Here is a 23941-nt window from a genome sequence, read left to right as displayed (position 1 = left end):
TTTTCTGCTACAGCGAGTGATCTCAAACCTTCTCATCGCTGCCGTGGAGAGCTAAATGTGATATAACTGTTGAGCTGTAGCCGTTTAGAGCAGACCATCTATTATTCAGCAGCACAGAGTATAAATGCTTAAAGTCTGTTTGGGATACATTAAATGGGTGTTTGCAGTTTTTCAGAGGGCACCGACTGTCTGCTGGTGGAGCTGCAGTATGTGTGCCAGCCTGCAGTGCCTTGCTCTGGCCACCAGGGAGCAGTAGTGTTGCAGTTTAGCAGCCACACATACACACACTTGCACACACTCGCCGTACACACTCTGCTCCACTGAGGCAGGCCGGTGGTAGGCTATAACATGGATGAGACTGAAATCCTTGTGGAGGCTAATACGCCGCACAAAGAGGAGCGTCTCATCTGAAATGTCAGCGGGTGAGAGGTGAGTTAAAAGAGCCGCGGAGAAAAACAGAGGGTCAGTGCCGACGTCTTGACAGGTACACTGTGTTAGTGTTGTTACAGATCCTCTCTCCTGTACCTGTGCTGTCATACAGCTAAAAGAAAAAGAAAAAAGAAAGAAGTGAAAATGGCAACAAAAAAAAAAACGTGGCAAAGCATGCAGATATGTGGAATATACAATCGCAAAAAGAGATCAATATATTCCACGTGCGTCTCTGGACCCGGGGAAGTGTCACGCTCCATCACACTGGCGGATGGATGAAACGGATCTGAATGTGAGGGAGGTTGTTTCAGCTCTAATTGGAGGATGAATCTGTAGGTGTTTGGTGTGTGTGTGTGTGTGTGTTGAAGCCAGTGGAGGTGCAGTAGTAGGTGGCGGCTAACAGCCACATCAGTAACAGCATCTTGTTCACATTACTGATGCGATTACGTCAGATCAAACCCTCCCCGAGGAGCAGATACAGCAGGTGCACAGGCAGTTAAGAGGATGGGATTTTTGTCAGCGCCCCTTCCACCTCTCTCTCTCTTCTTTCTTTCTTTCTCTCTTTCTTTTTCTCTTCTTCCTCTCTCCTTCACCCCCTTCTCTCCCCTTCTGCTACACCCTCCTCCTCCTCCTTTACCTTCCCTCACCCTCAGATTGTGGCACCGCTGTTTGGACAACCACTTTGGATCGAAGAGAGGGCTGACAAAAGTCTCCATGGCGACAGTGCAATCTGTAAATCATGCTGCGGCAGACGTGTCTTCTCCGTCCCTCTTTCCCTTCTCTCCCTCCTTCCTTCCTTCCCTCTCTCTCTCAACCTCCTGCTTGTACACAACCCCTCCCTTCTCCCGCGCTCATCCTCATGCATACCTCTCTCCTGCGTCTCCTCCTCCTCCTCCTCCTCTGGTAATTTTGAAAACCCTCCGTCTTGATCAACGTTATCTTCCCTCTGCCTCACTTTTCTTTTCTTTTTTTTTTCAAAACTTTGCACTCTGCATCATCCCTCCACCTCTCATCCTCCTCTCATCCTCCTCACACTAATGCGTTAATTAGTTAAGACAGAAGAAGGGTGGTGTGGTGGAGGAGGAGGAGGTTGGGGGGTGAAGGGAGGGAGGAGGGGGAGGTGGGCTTGGGGAAGACATAATGTTCACTTAACATTCAACCAACGTTCAAGTCAACATGCCGCCTTGGAGCAGACAGGGTGATACACTCTGGGAGCACGTGCATGTTAGTGAGGCGCCATTTATGAGCAAAAATTTTCATGGACCGAGTACCTTCAGCATCCTTAGACATGTACAGGGAAAGCTTGGTACCATAGGGGATCCGTATAGAATCTGAACCAGGGGATGAAGAAGAGGGTTACACACAAACACACACACACAAACACACACACACAGTGCACACATTAAGGATCACACACAAAGTATAGGTTTTCCACTGTAACGTATAGCCTATGCCCCAGTAACGGCGAATCATATGCATAACCAGCTGAAAACAGGAGGGGAAAGAGAATGAGAATCCCTCGGAGGGGGAAACGAACCAAACCAGCCTGAAAGCATCATCATCATCATCATCATCATCAAGCCCCGGCCGTCCTCGGCTAATTGCAGCAGCCACACAGCCACAGACCCTTCCTCCTCCGCCCTGTTAGCCTTAATGGGACCTGTAAATACCCGCCCCCCCCCCCCTCAGGAGAAGCCTTGATGCCTTGATAGTTGCAGCCAGCAGCAGTGAGACAAGCGGGACATTTTTAATAATTGTTTTCCTCGAGCTTTGTCCTAGACCGACGCATCCTAGGACGACTTTGTGTCCTCTTTTTTTTTTTTTTTTTTTTTTTTTTTAGAAGGCTAGAAAAAAAGGTCTAATGAACGCTAAAGGAGTTGACATTGCCATCAGCCGTCATTCTGTTGATTCATGCTGAGCTGACAAAAGCCCGGAGTCAATGAGGACGACGACGACATCTACAGCTGTGCATCACAAATAAAAAAACCCATTTTCAGACAGTTGTTAAGCGTCTGAAAGAGGTCAGCTGTGTGCATGGGGAAGGGAGGGAGGGGCGAGCTGGGAGCGACTGGTCAAATATACAATAAAAGAAGAAGGAGGAAGCGGGGTGAAAGTGGACTGGGGGTGGAAGGGAGGGGCCGGTATTGATCCTTAATCATCCTTGAAAGCTTTCTCAGCCTCTGAGGACACGTATTGTCTCCCTGGACGGCGGCGGCGGCAGCAGCGGCGGTGGTGGTGGTGGTGGTTGTTCCTCTTGAGGTAATCTGCAGTTAGTAAGATTGTAACGATGCTTTTGCATGTTTTTTTTTTTTGTTTTTTTTTAACCCCCTTTTGCGTCCGAATCATCATATTTACAACTGGCAACAAAAGCAGCAGCAAACTGATTGTACGTACAAACAAAGTATCGTGTGTGTATCCACAGACTCGTTTCTCTTCTTTGCCCCGGAGCTGCTTTGTTGTCCCAGAACTATTAAAAACATATCAGTGAGCCGACACTGTTACAGCGGGTGACATGTTCCGAATTCATTACACACTGAACATTGGCCACTGATGTTGTTTTTTTTTTTTTTTAAATCAGGAATTTAAACCCACATGCGCCATCCTGCTGCTGTAAATACTCACTAAGTCAGTGGGTCCTTGAATGCACCAGCAGGCAAAGTTTTCTAAATGATCCCGGCTCAGCAATGAAATGTAACAGGGGGCGATAAAACAAGAGCGCCGAATTGTTTCACTCCATTTTCTTATTCTCCTGTTAAAGGCTCTGAATCTCAATCAGCTTGTTACTCCGAGAGTCATGAGCTCCTGCACCGACACAAACTTTTCTCTCTAAGCTACAACAGGTTGTTTTGTTTCATATGAGAGATTTTCTGTATTTCACATTTTTTGTCAGTACGTTTCTCAGTCGGAAAACGACACTGTAAGTTTGATCATTGCTTCTTTAGTAATAGAAATACTTTTTGGGGGGTTTCACATTGCTGGGGATAGATCTTTTCAAGTAAGTGGAAGCAAATGGCTGCACGAAAGATTTGAGATTAAAGGGATAGTTCAACATTTTGGCAAATTGGCCCATTGCCATAATCCCTATAGTTTTAGGATTAGGTTCGTTACCTTTAATTGTCGGTGCAAGCTATTTTTAGAACAGTGAAGCAGAGCCGCGAGCTGCTCAGAGCTACGCTATACGGAGGCTAATGGGAGTTTTTTTCGAGGTGAATTCATTCAAAACCGCTGATGTGCTTTCCCGCCGGGGGCGGTTTTTCAGCAAGCAGTCTCTGCATTTGCCTCTAAAACAACTCTGTCTCGTAATGTTTCTGTTATTATCTCATAGCGTGGTGAATGTGCAGGTCACAACTTGTCCACCAGAGCGTTTTGGAGTTGTTGGATTGTGTATTTGATGAGTTTGATGAGGGAAACCAAGAAATCCCATTAGCCTCTGTAGCGTAGCTCTGAGCAGCTCGCGACTCTGCTCCGCCGTTATAAAAATAGCTTGCACGGACAACCCTTTAATCTGAATGTCAAATTACAGAATTTGGGTATTGACCTAAAACATTTACCTATAAGCTTATAGAACTTAAAACAGAAAAGAAAAATCGGAGAGGAGACTTGTTTCTGTTGTATGCTGCAGCCGTCGTTGAGGGCATCGGTCACAGTTACGTCAGGGTTATAAAGTGTGAAAAGATGAGGTAATAGCCATTGGAAAGACGAATCCAATTTAATATCAACCCATGATTCAACTCTGGTGAACTAACCGGCTAAAGGCTGCGGCTTCAATGAACCATCCTGCTGAGTCAAGTTTATGTAAATGGACCCTCAAGCTCTGGGGCAACAGAGCATCCAAAGTCAAACAGCTCTGCCGGCAAACCCAGACATTAAAAAAAGAAAAGAAAGAAAAAACACTTCAGTATCATCAGCCTGCGGTACGTTTGCCTTACCATCACCGAGCGGCGAAGGGAACACGGGCATCTCGTAGCCGGTGGGCGTCTGCGGCGAACTCTGGGAGCTGGTGTCTCTCGAACTGCAGTTGGAGGCCGAGCTCACCGGAGCCGACGAGACAAAGTAGATGTCCGACTGTGTGTGGAAAAACAAGAGGGAGACGGACAGAGAGAGAGAGAGAGAGAGAGCGTGAGTGCGTGATTCCTTCCAGTAAATATGAAGAAGAAAGGATAGACAGAATACAGAATAGAAAGAGGCAGGAAAGTAAAAAAAAAAAAAGAATAGTGGAAGAAAAAGTGTTTATTTGATGCCGAGTGCACTGTGGTCTTGCTTTAAATTATCTATGCGTATGATTTATGAGTGTATTATTGCTTCGTAGCCATGCATATTGCCGGCTGTATTTCCCACTGGGCTAATAAAGATTGATTGAAATGAGAGAGCTGAGACAGCTACTTCTATAACGCAGTGTGGTCTGAAAACACTGACAACACTCTCGACATGGAGGAGCTCTCGCTATAGTGTGATGTACACGCACGCACGCACACACACACATAATGCTTTTCTACTACACAATAACCCGGCCTCATAGAATAACAGAATATAAAGGAAATAGGTTATTGTCGAAGTGCCAGCTGACACAGTGCTGTTGTGTTGGACGTCGGCCGGTCGTACTGACCCGTGAAGCAGACAGCTGTAGCTCCGGGACCACGGCCGTGTACACAAGGTTGCCGTTGACCACCAGCCGGATCTCAATGGAGTCCGTTGTGAAGGCCAGGATGTAGGGAAACGCACAGACTGCAAAGAAAAAAAACACAAACATATACAGTGTTAAAGGGATAGTTCAACATTTTGGCAAATTTGCCCATTGCCATAATCCCTAGAGTCATAGCAGTAGGTTTGTTACCTTTAATTGTCGGTGCAAGCTATTTTTAGAACGGCGGAGCAGAGCCGCGAGCTGCTCAGAGCTACGCTACTGAGGCTAATGGGATTTCTAGGGTTCCCTCATCAAACTCATCAAATACACAATCCAACGACTCCAAAATGCTCTGGTGGACAAGTTGTGACCTGCACATCATGGGCGCCGATTTATGTTTTTGCCCGTGGGTGCGCGCGCTCCCGATGCGTGCACACCTAAACCGGGCTCTACAAACACTGGTGCGCACATCATCGCTCATTATTAATAAATAATAGCCGACTGCACAACTGAAAATATTGTAGCGACCCCGCAGTAATGTTCTTGTTATGATGTTTAAGTTGTGTGATTTCTGACTGACTGTGAATGTGTATGGTACGGGCAGGTAGGGTATGGTTGGATGAGAAACTGAGGGGCCGGGGTGAGTGTGAGGACAGCTGTGTGTGTGTGTGTGTGTCTGTGTGTTGGTGAGTGAGTGAGGAGGAGCAGAGGAGGAAGTGAGAGCTGTCAGATAAGTTTGTGTTATTTTGTTGTAGATACGTCGGGCCGGACCCTACAATATCAATAAGAACATGTTCACATATTCATCACAGAGCGCGCGAGAGATTAATACACACATTCACACAGGCTACACACACATACGGGCTACATGATACACGACAAACAGCTGAGGGGCCGATGCGCGGCACGGAGAAATGCGCATCTGGTGGCGTGCCCCCCGTGGGTGCTCAACCTGGTCAGTGGGTGCTCGTGCCCCGGAGCACCCACGGAATCGGCGCCTATGCTGCACATTCACCACGCTATGAGATAATAACAGAACGTTACGAGACAGTTGTTTTAGAGGTAAATACAGAGTCTGTTTGCAGAAAAACTGCCCCCGACGGGAACATGCATCAGCGGTTTTGCATGAATTTACCTCGAAAACAACTCTGTCTCGTAACGTTACGTTATTATCTCATAGCGTGGTGAATGTGCAGGTCACAACTTGTCCATGAGAGCGTTTTGGAGTTGTTGGATTGTTTATTTGATGAGTTTGATGACGGAAACCAAGAAATCCCATTAGCCTCCATAGCGTAGCCCTGAGCAGCTCGCGGCTCTGCTTCACCCTTCTAAAAATAGCTTTCACCGACAATTAAAGGCAACGAACCTACTCCTAAAACTATAGGAATTATGGCAATGGGCCAATTTGCCACAATGTTTAACTATGCCTTTAAAAGCGAAGAAGAGAGCAGACACCACCAGGCAGAGAGACGCAGTGTCACAACTTCAGTCGAGTCTGTTTGGGAAAAAAACCCACCAAGTTATAACATTTTGAAATTTGTTCAACTCCCACTATACGAGACATTTAACATTTTCGCACAGAATGGCATTTTGAAATGCCATCATTAGCTGATGACGACGTGTGCACAAAAATGAGCTCCTCTCCCGTCTCTGGGTTAGAAATGCTCAACAAGGTGAGAACAGGCAGCGGCACGGCGTTGAGGCTGTGTTGATAGGTACGAGAAACCACTGCACAGGTGTGTTCGAATGTGTCTGTCAGAGCAAAGAGCTGGTGGATAAATGAGCTGAGTGACATACAAGTTATTTGTGACTACGCTATCAAAACTTAAAGCTGCATTATTTACATGTAGTTCAACACATGATGAAGCTGGTGACAGGTGGAGGGGGAAGTGACCAATCAGCAGCCAGACAGAAGAACCCTGAATGTGCACACCTCTGAATGACATGTTTATCTGCATTTTACTACTTCTCCTTTTTTGTTTTTGCTTTAAATGATTTAATAGAGTCTATTGACTGACTGATTGATTGACTGAAACCTTCAGGACCTCACTTTATAAAACAAATATTTTTGAAGTTTGGAGGTAGATGTGATGATAAGCTTAAAAAAACTAAGTTGCTTCACTTTAACTTTGTTTAATATATGTAAATCCAGTAGATGAACATAATTTGCATTTGACATTGACATTTAGCTTCTTTTAAATTAAATTCTGTGAGTTTATCACTTTGCACATAACATTTTTAATTGGTCGACAGTTAACACAAACTGATATTGATATAATATCGATAACAGCAGCTTTAAGAAGTCGTTTTTAAATTAAGGATGTTTCAGTACATTTGGTTTTACTACTCAGCAAATGGTGTTATTGCTTGTTTTGGTGTGTGTGTGTGTGTGTGTGTGTGTGTGTGTGTGTGTGTGTGTGTGTGTGTGTGTGTGAGAGAGAGAGAGAGAGGGGAGGACACATTATGGGATGCACTGTAGCCTGGAGCAGCAGCATGTTGTTATCAACAGGCTTAGAGGTTCAGTTTAGTACCAATTGTGTTTTCCCTTCATCACCTTCTGCATTAATCATAACACACACACACACACACACACACACACACACACACACACACACACACACACACACACACACACACACACACACACACACACACACACACACACACACACACACACACACACACACACACACACACACACACACACACACAAGTAATCACACTGGCTAACTGGATGCTTCTGGCAACGCATGGTGTTTCCAAGGCAACAACAGCGAGCTCCGGCCAGGCCAGCGGCGGCGGCGGCGGCATCATGGGCAGCAGGGTGGGGTTCAAGCATTGTTGCCGTGGTAACCTACCGATAGCGTTGGGCATCTGGTTCCAGCTGAAGTGGAAGTCCGAGGTGTTGGACTGGATCATCGGTGTGGAGCCGTTAAACGGACAAACTTTCTTATAGTAACAAATATCTGTGGAAGAAACGAGAGGAAACAAGTTTAACCCTCATTTTTTAAATAATTTTAACCCTTTAAATGCCATTTTGAAGACTTCAAACTGGCATTTAAGGGGTTAAAATGATTAAAATTATTGAATGTTTGTTAGTTTTAAGCAGTGCTGAAGGGGTTTAAGAGATTTATGCAAAAATATTGATACATGATGACTTTATAGCAATTCTTATATAGCGTCCATTTTTGGCCACTATAGGGTTCCCAATAGGTGACAAACTTTAAATCTGACACCACATAAAAAATAGTAATGCAATGAAATCAATGTTGGTGCTCATTTTTTGACATATCCAAGACTCTAATAACCAGCAATGCCCCAACCTTTTGTTTTTTTAAATAAAACAAGAGGCAACATGTCTTCAGACTGGCATTTAAAGGGATAAAATTATGAACATTTGGTAGTTTTGAGCAGAGCTGAAGTGGTTAAAGAGATTTATGCAAAAAAAGCAGAAAAAAATATTGATATATGATGATTTTATAGCAGTTCTTTTGTGTGTCAATTTTTGGACACAAGGGTCCCGAAAAGATGGAAATTGGAGGAACCCACAACTTTGAAATCAAGACGCTTCAGTTTCTTTCGTTTTCCTCCTGCGTTTTGACTAAAAAGACTAAAAAGGGAGCATTTTTATTTTAACACAATGAAATCTGAGAGCTACTCGTCCTGTTATCCACACATAGAAACAATCAGCGCACAGACAAAAGATGACAGTAGATGTCTATTTTTCCTAAATCTCTCTACCTTTTGTCGTTTTTCAGGAGCATTGTGTGCTATGATTTCTATTCCAGCCACAGAGACAATACATCACGGCTCAGCTTTGACATTAAAAGACCTGAATCAAACAGTATGTGAAATGCTGAGAGTTAAAAGGAGACTCACAGTTGTAACACAACAGCAGACCTGCCTCCCCGTCTTCATACACATCAATGGCTGCTACAAAATTTACCTGCAGGCAGAGACGAGTCAGTTTAGTGGAATCAATTCAACAAGATCCAAAAGGTCAGAGACGAGAGACTTTTTTTCCCCCTCCCAACAAATAATAATATCAGGCCTCATGCTGCACCCTCGAGGTAGTTGTGCAACCATCAAGATAATATCAACTCTATATTTCTGCTTTGTCACTTAAAGCAGAATAAGATGGTTTATGGAAACAGCTGCTCGTTCCCCAGTCGCCTCATTTTCTCCTCCCTCCCTCCCTCTCCTCTGCAGCTGGTGGCTGTGAATGACAACGTGTTGATTCACTGGAGCAGCTTGGTAATCAGAGAGGTAAATAAAGCGACTAACTGGGTCAACTGAAGGTCCCAGTTCTGCTCGACAACAGTGAACATCACATAAAAAAAAAAAAAAACAGGAATCAAAATGGGGAATTAAAAGGAAACCACCCAGGGTTGTTGTTTTTTTTTTTTTTTTTTTTTTTTTTACACATGTGCGTGCACACCCTGTTCCTGCCTCACCCTGTTGGCGTCGACGTGGTGTAGCCTGTAGGCATCTCCAGTGCTCTCATTGATCAGGTCAAACTGATGTTTGTAGGCCACGCAGATCATATTGTCGTTTTCCCCGGTCGGCCCGTCCACCAGCGCCATCACCACGGGCGGGTCACACAGGCAGATCTCCTGATGAACGGAAAACACACACACACACACACATTAGTTTAATCACTTTACAACTATCAACACTGTGTAAATATATTTTGGATGTTATTTTACTATATGTTATCATTATTATCAATTAGTATTGTACTATCATACTGATGTATTGTAATTTTTGGTGATATTTTGATTATTATCATTATTATTAGTAATATACAGTTATAGTACTGTATATATACACTGTTGTGTTGTTAATTTTGATGCCATTTTGCTTATAAGTTATTTTACTTCTTCCTACTCCTTTTAGAACACGTTGTCCTTTTGTTTGTTTGTATTTTGTTGTTGTAGATGTTGTTTTATTTAATATATACTTTTTATTTTACACTTAAAATAAAACTTTTTAATTTTTTTGTCTTTTACTTTTCTCTCTGATCATGGAGATTGTGTTTAAGTTTTGTTTTATGCATGTTGAAATAAAGATTTCAATTGAATATCATTTTTTTTCTGTTTTTGTAAATAACTGTTCATACTCTTGAAATAATTTTGCACATAACTTTCACATAATGTCTTTATCTCTCTCTCTTTTATTGTATATAATTTTATATTTGCATATTTGTCTACTTTTTTTACCCTGTACAGTATGCTACAATGCTACTGTAACAACCAAAATTTTCCCATGTGTGGGATGAGTAAACAGTCTTATGTCTTTAACAGACTTCTGTGTGTAATGTTTTAATAACTTTACAACAGGGGTTTTTCACTCTGTCTGTGGTAGAAAAACAGGCTTTAAATTTTTGGATCGACTGTTCCCATAAAGCTTTGGGGTATTTTGTTTTATATGTATATGTTTTGGCACAAGTGGAACCCATTAAAACTGTGCTGAATTAGCTTTTAGTGGTGTCTTTTGGAGTACTATCACCAGATTAGTTTGACACGGAAGAAAACTTAAAGCCGTCATGATGATTTTCAGCCAGTTTCTGGATTAAAAACAACATTTTTTCTTATTTCTATTTGGATTTACTGGTTTATATGGAAATTGTGACCTGAAAAGACATCCTCAGAAAATTATGTCATCCTCCTCTTAGTCATTCATTCCCTCACACGTCCATTTATTTCATTTATTCCTATAAATGTGGAGCTGTTGTACCCGTATGTACTGAAACTCCTCGACTGGCGAGTCTGCTCCCGCTGCGACGGCGCTGAAGCCCTCGAAACGTGGATGTTTCCTGGTGATGAGGAGGAGTTTGTTCCTGATGGCTGCTACTATCCTCAGCTCTGAGCCGTGGTGGGTGTTGATAGAGTACAGATGACAGCCTGGGACAAAAAGGAGGGAGGGGGGAAGAGGAAGAGGAGGAGGAGGAGGAGGAGGGGAGAGAGGGTGAGAGAGTGCGGGGGAAGAAGTACACCGGACATGTGTTGCGCTGTAGGTGCTGTTCCCTGGCATCGCCCCACAGATCGATGCATCCAGAAACAGCTGGCACGACACCAGCAGCAGACCAAAGGTTGAGTGTTTGCACCGTGAGCCGCTTTCATTAAGGTCACAACGTCCTGCTTTAGGCTGATTAACAGTCATTTTACTCTCATCAAATGTTAATAATCTTCACGAACACCATTTGCATTAGATAATTAAACTAATCTGATTGCATTTACTTTCCAAATTAAGAGGACAAAGCCATATAGTAGATGCTGTCATATTATACGATATTTAAAGGATTATATGTACAGCAGACCAGAAAAATGACACTAAAATATTTTTAAAAATCAAGCAAATTGAGAAAATGTTACTTGAACAGAACTATTGACAGTTTTCAAAGGTATATTTGTCTATTTTCACATAGAGAAGTAGATGAAAGACCTGATACAACTCGTGTTTCTGTGGCTAAAAATGGAGTTAGTTGAGCACAAAGACTGGATCTGGGATGGCTGGCTCTGTCTAAAGGTTTTAAATATATATATAAATAAATAAAACCCTGCCTGCCAGCACTAGTGCTCTTTAGCTCACTAACTGACATGTTATATTTCGATCACCAATTACCCACTTTCTCCCGGCGGTATGTGATTCGATCCCAATTCTCTGTGTCCCAATTTGATTCTGAAGTCTTGATCCAGTAAACTGACAAAAGGGGGGCGAGTGGTGGTGGTGGTGTGTGGGGGGAGTAGCAGTACACTTGGCTCTTACTCTTAGTCAGTGCTCTGTGTTGGCAAACTGTTGACTCCTGTGCTCCGGTTAATAGTTCCTAGATCAAGTGGGCAGATGATAACCACTTGATTTGATTAACCCAGAGAGGTGAAGCCTCAAATTAACCTCAGATACACAGTCAGGAACATGGATGTTGTTGGTTCCTCATCACTTCCATTGCAAACACAGGAGGAGCGGAGATTTTAATGTGGATAAGTGTGAACACGAGGAATGACTGAAGCACAAGCTCTAACTGTGTTAAAATGGGAACCTGATACAGTATAGGGTTCAAATAAAGATTTTAGCCTCCACATAACCTTGTTTTTGAAGCTCAGACTGAGCTGCTCTGCTGGCTTTGGTTTATTGCAAGAGCTTACTCGTTCACCTGTCACTCAAAGGGGCCACGCCTCCAATTTTACATAATTTAAAGCTTTAATATAATTTAAATGGGTGAACTACATAAAAACTCATCCTGCACAGTTGTCATGAAGAAGCAAATATTCTTTGTACCAGGGTCGATGCAGGGGTGTCAAACTCATTTTAGTTCAATTGTTCAGGGGCCACATAGAGCGCAATTTGATCTCAAGTGGGCTGAACCAGTGAAATAATAGCATAGTAACCTATAAATAACAACAACTCTAAATATTCCCTTTGATTTAGTGCAAATGAACCCTCCTTTTACAAAACATGTTATGAATAAACTGAAATTTCTTGAGAAAAATGCCTCTTCTGGCTTCTATGTACTTTTCACTCTTGGCAAATTCATCCGTTATGTTTGACATCCCTGTATTCAGCCTCTAGTGGCCATCCAAGGAACTGCAGTTTTTTATACTTGCAATCCTAAATTCATCTGCCTTGGATGTTTTATCTCTGAAGATCACTGTATATTTTGCTTGTTTGTTGTGAGGATTAGTTGTTGCATGCTTTGTGTTGTACCTTTAGTTTTCTCCAGTTTGTTTTCCCGGCTGTCACACTTTCCTCTGACGAGCTGCCTCTCCTCCAGGCCTCTCTTGAGCGTGCTGAGTCTGAACACATAGAGCCGAGCGTCCTTTCCTGGAAACAAAACAGAACAAAAACCTATAAACAAAACAACAAAAGCATCTCTGCTTTGCATTAAGGTTACTCTTAATTTTTTTTTTTTTTTTTTTTTAGCATCCTCCCACGGCCAGACAATAGCGTTGTGCACTGCAGAGAGGATTACTAGGAGGCTTCTTATGGCTCGTGCTCGCTCTGAAGCTCTATCAAAGCCCACACACAGTCGTGACAAATGTTTCCACTGCCATCGCATAATCACTATCAAAACCGAGTCAACCCTGTTTGTCAATATTAGGGTTAGCTAATCATCTGCAGGGTAATTAATTACATGCTCTTCTGGTCGGAGCAGACATGAGACAAATCCTGCAGCTGTTTGTGAGTACACAGCAACTTCCTTGTATAAGCTATTTGTGTTTTTCTTATGCTTTATCTGGCTGTTTGTCTGCATATCTCTCAGTGCTTTAAAAGCCAACTCTGCTCTCACAGTTGAGCCCAGTCCCAGAGGATAAACACACACACACACAAATGCAGCCTCGACAGGGATTGGTTCTCTATAGGTCAGCTTCCTTAGATCACGGCGAGTGATCAATGTGTTCACCGGACCAATGGAGGTGGAAAGGGTAAGCAGGTACTCGACAGCACAGAGAGAGAGACAGAGAGAGAGAGAGAAATGACAGATGAACTAGAGAGAGGAAGAGGAATAATGTGAAAGAAAATCGCTGTAAATACTGTTATACAGCAAAAAAAAAAAAAAAATAGCATGAAAGGGAACATGGTAAAAGGATGGTGCCAGCAGCGAGGCAGACTGTGATGTGCAGGGAGGAAGAGGAGGAGGAGGGGGAGGAGGAGGGGGAGGAGGTGTTGAGCAGTTCTCTCCTGCGTCTTGCGGTCTGAGCCTCTACCTACCTTTGTCAGCTCTGGTGATAAGCAGGTCCTGAGGCTCGAGAACGTGCATCTGCTTCACCACCATGGTTTTGTCAAACACCTGCACCGGAGGCAGCGTCTGCAACTCTGAAATATGACGCATAGGTAATATATATCAGAATAAAAAGAGGGTAAGAACTGAAAAAATATTAAAAATGAGATTGAGATATAAGTAAATAATAATGATAATATTGATTGTATAGCAACCCACCAGCGTTGGGCAAAGCCGGATCAGGGCCTGAAACATGAACATCATCATCATCACGTTAGTTAGTTAGCTGCTGGCCTTGGCGTTCTGCTGAGCTCAGTATTGAGTGGATATAGATGAGTGGCTTTATTTCAGAGAACATAGGGACATATGGATTAGGGTGACCTCACCATCCAGCAGCATGACCCCTGCTGTGTCGGTGGCGGCCAGCAGAGACTGACCCCAGGAGTCGCCGCACACGATCTCATAGGGGAAAGTGCTGCAGAACGACTGGGACTCCCATGGCTGCAAAACACACACACACACACACAGATGTTACACACAAAATACAGCATTAAATTATGCACACACTGTAAAGTTCCCTATGCATTTTTCTCAAGTAACACTATCTCAAAATAGCGATTAACTGAAGAGAAAAAAGCACAACATTATTAGCTTATATATTGTCATATTGTCTTATAATCACACATTTAACACGAGATAGTTCAACATTTTGGCAAATTGGCCCATTGCCATAATCCCTATAGTTTTAGGAGTAGATTCGTTGTCGGTGCAAGCTATTTTTAGAATGGCGGAGCAGAGCCGCAAGCTGCTAATGGAAGGCTAATGGGATTTCTTGGTTTCCCTCATCAAACTCATCAAATACACAATCCAACATAACATAACATAACATAACATAACATAACATAACATAACATAACATAACATAACATAACATAACATAACATAACATAACATAACATAACATAACAACTCCAAAACGCTCTGGTGGACAAGTTGTGACCTGCACATTCACCACGCTATGAGATAATAACAGAACGTTACCAGACAGAGTTGTTTTCGAGGTAAATTCAGAGACTGTTTGCTGAAAAACTGCCCTCGACGGGAACGTGCATCAGCAGTTTTGCATGAATTTACCTCTAAAACAACTCTGTCTCGTAACAATCTGTTATTATCTCACAGCGTGGTGAATGTGCAGGTCACAACTTGTCCACCAGAGCGTTTTGGAGTTGTTGGATTGTGTATTTGATGAGTTTGATGAGGGAAACCAAGAAATCCCATGAGCCTCCGTAGCGTAGCTCTGAGCATCTCACGGCTCTGCTCTGCCGTTCTAAAAATAGCTTGCACAATTAAAGGTAATGAACCTACTCCTAAAACTATGGCAATGGGCCAATTTGCCAAAATAAATAAAACTATCCCTTTAAATGTGGAATCAGTTTAAGGTGTGAAATGTCTCAGTGATTCACCTCTTTTCTGCACAGGCCTGTTGTAACGAGGCTGGTCGGGGCGTCTCCTCTCACGATGGTCTTCAGCTTCAGAGCCTATAGAGAGGAACAGGCAGATGTTCAACACACAGTGCAGTCATCTGTCAGCTGTGTTTGCTTTGGACTGAGGTGTTTGGATTTTTTTTTATGTAAATGCAATGAATGCAAAAATGACAAATGCTCCATCACAAGAAAAATAAATCATATGAATAAGTGCATTCAAAATCCCTGTGTGTAAGTTGCGTTTTATTGTTTTAGCTGGTTGAGGTGGAGATTGTTTATATACAATTACCTCACCTACTAGGGGGTCAGAAGTTATATGTGAGGAGTCGTGAGATGATGCATGTGTCCAAAAATATTTCTTTAATATTTTTCTTTTCTTTAATATTTGTTGTTTTTTAAAGAATCATTTCTCACTATGGGCCTTGAGTTGTTATTTAAACAAAACTACCAGTGACTTTTAGTGGAGAAAACACTCCAATTGAACTAATAACAAAAGATGGACATTCATTTTTATTAGCTTATTGTATATTTTTAATGCAATATCTTGAATCTGTGAAGTCACCAATAAGAAAGGTGCAGTTTAAGGTTAAAAAACAGAAAGTACCTAAAATCTCTACTTATATGAAGTACTTGAGTAAATGCACTGACTTTCCATCCTAATGCAACTTCTTCAAATAAATAATGTGTTATTTCCTTAAATAATGTGAAGACTTTGGAACCTAGAACTCCTGCATGTATGAGAGAGACTACACTGATCAGAAGTTGCACCTTGTATTCCATTACTAATATTTAACTGGCTTGTCATTGTTGTTTCCTTGTTTGTTCCATGCTCATCTCAGCCCTGAGTACTGTGACGGACGGCCCGCTGAGGTGGAAAGGAGCGGGACAATCAGCAGTAGAAATGTGTCACTACTATAAATAAAAGGTGCAATTACTTCAAAATTCAAAAGGAGTACAGTTTGCTCAAATGTTCAATCAGCAGCCATCTGATCAGATTGACAATTTCCAATCCAAGCTGTGCAGTCAGCCATTTCCATTTCCATATCTGCTTAAACAGGCAATCTGGAGATAATGAAATCAATAGCAAACCAACAGCACAATGGCTTCGCCGCGGCACGGTGTACTTTGCCATCCTTCAGAAAATATCCATAAAAAAATACATATCCCTGGCGTATCGGGGCGTCCATGAGAACATGAACTCAGAGCGTATAATGTGCATCAGACAATGAGTGAGCGCACGGAGAGCAAGTGCAGACGAGGACGGACGCCTTGTCTCCACAAAACTGGATAATCAATGACTCGACACGTCTACCTTCCTTTGTTTTCATGCTTTACAGCACAATGTGTCGATGCCCCGGCTTTGTGTTTATGAGCGGAGAGCGACAGAAACAAGGCGGAAAACACACACACACACACACACACAGGGGCAACACGAGGAAGAAGGAGCGTCGGCAAACGAAGATAAACACACCAAAGGAAACAAGAGAGACGGAATTACTTCAGCTCCATCAACACGTATCTTTAAGACTTATCCAATTTCTTCCAGGGTGTCTAGAAATACAGATTTGTGGCAACATTTGAGTCAGAGGGCATCGTCAACACAACAGCCTGGGCACTTATTAAAAAAAACAAAAACAAATCCATTATCTCCAAAACCGCCCTGAAACAAACAACTTCCAAAATGCCAGAGATCGTCAGGGTTCAGCACCATGGACAGGTCTTCTTTTCCCTCGCCTGTGTTTTCAGACTGCATAATTATATGATTGTTACATCAGCGCCCAGAGCAGAAGAGGTGTAATTGCGATTACATCAGTCCGGTAATGACTACCCCCCCCCCCCTCCGCTCTTATCTCTGCATCCTGGTGTCCAGTTCACTCAGCTGTCCGTCAGGAGTTATAGCCGCTAAATGACTTCACCGTGGCGCAAAGAGTCACAGATCTGACTCGACAATGAGGGAGCGAGGTGGTGGTGATGAAGGTTTTTTTTTTTTTTTTTTAAAAAGGCGCCTGTAGCTTAATCTGCAACCCTCATTTTCTCTACTTGGTTGTGAACAGTGTCGCAGAATTAAGGAGAAATAAATGCAGCGCCATCGGTAGATAAGTGTGGGTAAGTCTCTCTCAAAAAAAAAAAGAAATAAAAAAGAAAAAATAAGCACCGTACTTCAGCACGAACAGGAAATCTATGCAGCGTGTCTGGCTCTGGAGTTAAGCCTCTGATTAGAGCTCAAATCTTAAGTGTTGGTCACAATAGACGCTGATCAATTCTCCATCATCATCATCATCATCATCATCGGAGCAGGAATCGCACGACGGCTGCTTTGACTGCGTTACTTATTTCTGCACTTAACACCAAACCCACTCCCTCTTGCACCTCGGGCTCCCAAGTAAGGAAAAGGGGAGAAATTAATGATCACTATCATTATCATTTCTCTTACGTGATGGTTTCATGCTTCTCATTTGCCTGTAATAGGTGACCATTACACCTACCTGCTTCACAGATCTCAAGTAACTGTATTGAATTTTTATGTGGATATTATATGGTGGAGACTTGACATATAGCCTTTTCTTTTTTCTCTCTCTTTTTCTCTACTATGTTGCATGGTAATCTTTTGATATGATATGATATGATATAATATGAAGCAGTATATGTTTTATTTATAATTTCCACTTTTCAAAAACCTATTCTGTGTGTCTCCCTGTCATCTTTATAATCTCAGGTAGATTTCCTCCTCTCCGCCCAGCCTCCATATTCCAGGTGAGGGAGGATCTGAGTTGATAAAAATGTTGATCCACTCATCTGGGTCACCTTCAGGTATTGTCGTGTCATGTGCTCACAGCAACAACCGTAAGGGGAACATCAGTGGGTGGTGCAGCAAGTGCTTTTTTCCCCCTTTTTTCTTTATGCCCCGAGTCTTTTCCTCTCAGACAACCAACAGTCTGCTCTACCTGACGGACGACAGTTAATACTGTCATAGAAAGATAATCTTTATTCAGATTTAGCCTTCTAATCCTTTAATGTATTATCTCTATGTTTATAACTAAATCATTTTATTCTCTTTTCGGGTGACTGACTACTTAACATCCGTCCAGGGACAGCAGCAGCCTTTTGGCTAATTCTGGCATGTTTACATTTGTTAAGATGTTTTATTAATGCGCATTGCCCCTGATTTTTACATAAATAAATACATTTTGAATGTTTTATATAACTTGTTCATTTTTTTAATCAACTAAAATGAATTCAATGTATACATCTTTAAAACTGAGCAGTGAACTGGTTAATTTTACTATCAAGTTTTACAGTTGTTAGTATTTTGCCTAGTTGCATTCATACTGTGTGTTTAAGTGCACGTGTATCGTCCTTGTTCCTTAGGTGACGAGGTGTGTTTGCCCAGGTATGTGTGTGATTGTGTGTGTGCTCGTGTGCCCATGCCACCACCTCTATCAGTGGCTAAGTGCCTGTTGGTGTCAGTGTTTCTGGCTGTTTACTGCAGAGCTCTGGTTGTTGTTTGGTGCTCATGAGTTTGTGTATGTGTGAATGTGTGTGTTTTTTATTTTCTTTACCTGTCCTATTCTGACAAATTCGGCCTGCCGTGCCTCCTCCTTCTTGCGTGCAGATTTTGGAGACTCTGGCAGCACGTCGCTAAAAGACCGTCGGTTTAACATGTTCTGGGGAGAAAAAGGAACCTAAACATGGAAGACCAACAACCAAAATGCCACACACACACACACACACACATACACACACACACACATACAAATGGAGGGGAAACAGAAAGCAGAAAGGGGTCTTAGCAACTGACCCTGGCAGGGGGTGACGACAGCAGCAGGAGCGAAACACACTGAGAAATAAGTCGTGTTAGGAGCAACAGTGAAAGGAGGGAAAAGAGGGGAGAGGGGGGGACAAGAGAAATAAGAACAAAAGTGATGTGAGGAGAGAGAGAGAGAGAGAGAGAGCCCTGCTGAGAAAGTCAGCATTGCAGTAGTATCCAGTCGGTGTGGTGCAGTATGCAGAGGCAGACCGAGGGCTGCAGTGGAAAACAGCAGAACAAAGCTCAGCAGTGGCTACAGTCGCTGCCAGTGACTGAAGTGACAAGGAGGAGGAGGAGGAGGAGGAGGAGGAGGTGCAGGAGGAGAGCTATAGTACGCTACGCACTCTGTACTTTTTGGATGGCCTTAAAAAAGAGAAAGTAAAGTAAAATCCATCCAAAAACAAGAACAAGAACAGGTGTTTGGACCAGTGGCACAGCAATAATATAAAGCTGTAGTACCTTGTGCAGGTCAGGCATGAGGTCTTGGTAGAGCGAGCGGATCAACATGTCCAGGGTCCGCTGGCGCTTCTGGGCAAACGTTGGCGTCTCCAATGTGGCTTTCTCTCCATTGATTACTGTCGGAGTAGATGAGGGGGGAAAAAAATAAGTTCAACAAACATGCAGTTGATTCAGATTTATTAGTGTACAATGTTTTTTTTCCTTGTCTTACATTTGACTAATAAAAAGTCCCTGAATTCGTGGTGATCAGTAAACACAGGTGGAGATGGGAGAGGAGGTCCGAACAGGGGAACACTCTCCTCTGAGAAAATCTTCAACCTGTGACAAAGAACAGATATATAAGGACAAACAGCATCATATTAAAGGGATAGTTCAACATTTTGGCAAATTGGCATAATCCCTATAGTCATAGCAGTAGGTTCGTTACCTTTAATTGTCGGTGCAAGCTATTTTTAGAACGGCGGAGCAGAGCCGCGAGCTACTCAGAGCTACGCTACGGAGGCTCATGGGATTCCTTGGTTTCCCTCATCAAACTCATCAAATACACAAACCAACAACTCCAAAGCGCTCTCGTGGACAAGCTGTGACCTGCACATTCACCACGTTATGAGATAATAACAGAACGTTACGAGACAGTTGTTTTAGAGGTAAATTCATGCAAAACAGCTGATGCGTGTTCCCGTCGGGGGCAGTTTTTCAGCAAGCAGTCTCTGCATTTGCCTCGAAAACAACTCTGTCTCGTAACGTTACGTTATTATCTCATAGCATGGTGAATGTGCAGGTCACAACTTGTCCACGAGAGTGTTTTGGAGTTGTTGGATTGTGTATTTGATGAACCTACTCCTAAAACTATAGGGATTATGGCAATGGGCCAATTTGCCAAAATGTTGAACTATCCCTTTAAGCATTGGACAGTACACAAAAGTCAAGACAAGTACTCTATTTAATGAAAGACATCTTAATAAAGTGAGTCTTTTTAGCTAAGACAAGTGACCAACAACACCATAAACACTGCATTACTTGAAGCCACTTACCTGTAACTGTCATTCTGGCTATTATACCTAACTAATGCAAAAATATCTGGAAGTGGAAGTGAAGGAAAGTGATGGTTTTGAATGGGCAGTAGCAGTAGGCAGCAGTCCATATGTCTTCCAAGTCTCACAGGGTTGATGTTATGTGTGTTCATTAGCCGAAGCTCCTCCGAGCACGGCTCATGTCCCTTGTTACCAGTTCATTTCTCTGACAGTCATTGTCCATGTGAAGGATACGGGTGAAGTGTGATCGGATCATAGACGGCTTGAAGGACGACGATGCGTCATCCCCTTCCTGGAATACTATGGTAACAATGTCATTTCCAATATGTCTCTTTCTTTCCACCTGTCAGAGGAGACACGGAACGAGACAAAGAAACCTCAGTAGTCTGCAGAAATTGGGTTATTCTATTGTCAAAAGGAGTAAAAAAAAATATATCATCACCATACAAAGTTCTTACAATGAACAAATTAGCAAACACTTTCATATTTACACATCCAGGATGGAACATTTGCATTCATCGGGAGACTTTGAATCAAAGTCCTGGAGCTGGACAGGACTAAATAATGATATTTTTGGAAACTATGTTAACTTTACACTGATATTATGTCAACTGGCGTCTCTAAATATCATTATAACCTCTAGTTTATTTCACAACCACCTGCTGCAGCACTGTTTTCTAATAAAGAAGCCAACATTTCTGATGGTTTTGTTGTGAATACCTGACATTTTTACATCGTCAAACTGAATCTTTCGCCACAGGTTCGCAAACACTAAATCCCTAAATTTAGTTGCTAAATGCTGCTTTCTTTCCTAGGATATGTAAAGTGGGTTTTCCTTTCCCAGCCATAAAAAGAGCTGAAAGAAACTTTACATTGTGGGATAATTCTTTATGGGTTTGTTGCTGCAATGATCACACACAATCATTTTATCATTTGATAACATAACATTATTGTTGACAGCGGCTTTTAAGTTAATTGCTCTGTATCAGTCTGTATGTTGGCGTGATGATGGGGACACAGTGAGTACGTGTGTGTTGACAATGTCACTCTGTCTACGGGGAGAAAAAAAAAAAAGTTCTCCGAGCTCTCACACCACGGACGCTGTGAGAAGTGGCGATAATTTCAGCCTCTTTGATCTCGACACTTCAGAGGCAGCGAGAGACATCGAGCAACATCTACGGCGCCCAGCTCCCGTCTCACCGGTTTGATTTTCGCCTTCTGCACTTTTGCTACTACTTTACATTCTCCTTGTCACAAACAAACAATTTTCGCTGACCCGTCCGACCTTAGTTCTTCTTCTTGCACCTAATTTTTGCCCACCGCCGCCTCAGTTCATGACAGGATGTCTGAGAAAGTGACATATAAAACCTGCCGCCCCATGAAAACCCGTGAAAATCGAATTTCATGTCCCGTGAAATTCTCAAAGGGGAAATCCTTAAACTTTTGGTGACTCTTCTCACCAATTATTTTTTCATAGCACAAGGATCACGAGGGAGTTGTTTTCTGTCTCTTTTGGATGAGTGAACAATTTATCAAATTTCAATGTCTGTCTGCTGCAGCCATGGTAACAGCCTGGTCAGACTTTGACCCAAATGCATGCAAACATTTAGCACCACATTAGCTGAGCAGATCAGCATGGTAATGTTTGCTAATTTGCATAAAAGCACAATAGCTTTGGGAATGTCATGCAGTTTTGCTGATGACTGATTATTGACTTAAATATTAATTAGATGTTATGAATGTATGCAATTTTTTTTCTCTCCAGCAAACGGTAGCTCTTTATAATAAGTACACACTATTAAGCATTATTTAAGCATTAAATACTGAATTCATCATTTATAACACATGAATACTCATTAATATGTAGTTTATAAACAGTTAAAAATGTTTTACTCATTATTGATAAGCACTAACTGTATTTATAAACTACATAATAATGAGTATTCATGCATTCAGTATTTATTAATGCTTAACTAATGCGTAATAGTGTATACTTATCATAAAGTGTTACCAAAAAAATGTATCTTAACATTCATTTATGTTCAGGATCTTATTATCTTATTTAAGATAATAACCTTTTAAATGGGATTTATGCGGTTGCTTTTCCGCTGTTTTGCCAACCCTCCTCCCGGCCAGTGCATTTATTTTCAATAAAGCTAGCGAGAAGGCAATCCATGGAGCGGTGGATAACATTATATATATCGTATATGCGTTACGATGTGTATATTTGTGTAGTCTTATCTCTCATACAGGTTACGGGGCACGCTTGTGTCGCGGTGCTGCAGAGACGAGAGCTGGGACACAGGCAGAGAGCCTCCATTCTCCCTCGTATCAAGTTACAAGTCATTTATTTAACCATCATGATGGCCAATTAAGCCGTAATTAAGGTAATAACGTAGCATACTTAAGGTGAAAATCATGCATAGTTCCTCTTTAAAATGAAATAGATGCAAATTAATTGTAAGCCGCCCACCTGCTGTTTGTTCTCTTTAGAGTAGGGTAACATGGTGGACACGTGGAACATGAGCTCATGACCCTGATACACTGTGTAGATGGACTTCATTCCTGTAGTGTCGTCTGTGCAAGGAAAAAGAGAGACAGAAACAACAGATCAAGACAAACAATAAATAAACCCCAGTATATTTAAACACCTGTAAAGATGTAAAAATACGATGTGACTCAGCAGATGTTCACTCTCTTACTCTTGGTGTCTAGCCCTCCACGGTAACCTGCCCATCCCTGCAGTGTAATGGAGTCGCCCAGCAGGTTGAGAAACTTTTCAAAGCTCTCACTCCCCGTCTCTGAAACACACACACACACATTGATCGACTCTTGGCAAAAAAAGCAAAAAAAAAAGTGTATTTGCCCAAATCACAAAAAGCAGAGTATGGAGAGATTTACCGTTGCTAAACATCTCATCATCTGTGAGCTGTCCATCCTTGGCGTACAGGACACCAAATTTAAAGTTGACAGAGCCCTAAAAAAATTATAGTTAATAAAAATTACAATGTGCATTCATTATCTTTTATATTACATTATTTATATTATTATTTTTAATCTGTTTTTTTATGTGTAATTTTATGTTTATGTAAGATGTTGTGTCTTTATTTCTGGTACTTTTATTTATTATCCTGTACAGCACTTTGGTCCACTGTGGATGTTTTAAAGTGCTCAACAAATAAAGTTGGATTGGATTGGATATCTTTTAATGACAGACACTATTTGTATTGTAACTGTGCTACTTTCAAAGACAAAACAAAGAGATTACGACAACAAAAAATGGCACAACTGTCATTCCTGCAAATGTAGGACAACATTAAAAATGAGGATCTGTTGTTTTATGTGGGTGTGTGAAGGTGACAAGGAAAATACACAAATATAACC

At 42.1% G+C, this 23941-nt stretch overlaps 1 protein-coding gene across 1 annotated transcript in view; it reads right to left on the bottom strand.

The window, feature by feature from the left end:
• garnl3 (GTPase activating Rap/RanGAP domain like 3) overlaps nt 1–23941 on the bottom strand; it is a gene marked incomplete at its 5' end in the record, with an annotated part of 76299 nt that overhangs the window by 3363 nt on the left and 48995 nt on the right. The window contains 18 exons of the mRNA XM_083982858.1: nt 4359–4494; nt 5036–5154; nt 7912–8019; nt 8933–8999; nt 9508–9666; nt 10790–10956; nt 12758–12874; nt 13763–13867; nt 14159–14273; nt 15236–15310; nt 18817–18921; nt 19524–19639; nt 19735–19841; nt 20558–20603; nt 20792–20900; nt 23031–23134; nt 23260–23358; nt 23459–23534. Coding sequence (XP_083838984.1) covers nt 4359–4494; nt 5036–5154; nt 7912–8019; nt 8933–8999; nt 9508–9666; nt 10790–10956; nt 12758–12874; nt 13763–13867; nt 14159–14273; nt 15236–15310; nt 18817–18921; nt 19524–19639; nt 19735–19841; nt 20558–20603; nt 20792–20900; nt 23031–23134; nt 23260–23358; nt 23459–23534 — 1930 coding nt within the window. The remainder of the gene's footprint in view (nt 1–4358; nt 4495–5035; nt 5155–7911; nt 8020–8932; nt 9000–9507; nt 9667–10789; nt 10957–12757; nt 12875–13762; nt 13868–14158; nt 14274–15235; nt 15311–18816; nt 18922–19523; nt 19640–19734; nt 19842–20557; nt 20604–20791; nt 20901–23030; nt 23135–23259; nt 23359–23458; nt 23535–23941) is intronic.

Source organism: Trachurus trachurus, assembly GCF_905171665.1.
Source record: "Trachurus trachurus genome assembly, chromosome: 12".
Taxonomy (NCBI): Eukaryota; Metazoa; Chordata; class Actinopteri; order Carangiformes; family Carangidae; genus Trachurus; species Trachurus trachurus.
The sequence above is the reverse complement of the archived record's forward strand: the minus strand, read 5'-3'. Positions and strand labels throughout refer to the sequence as shown.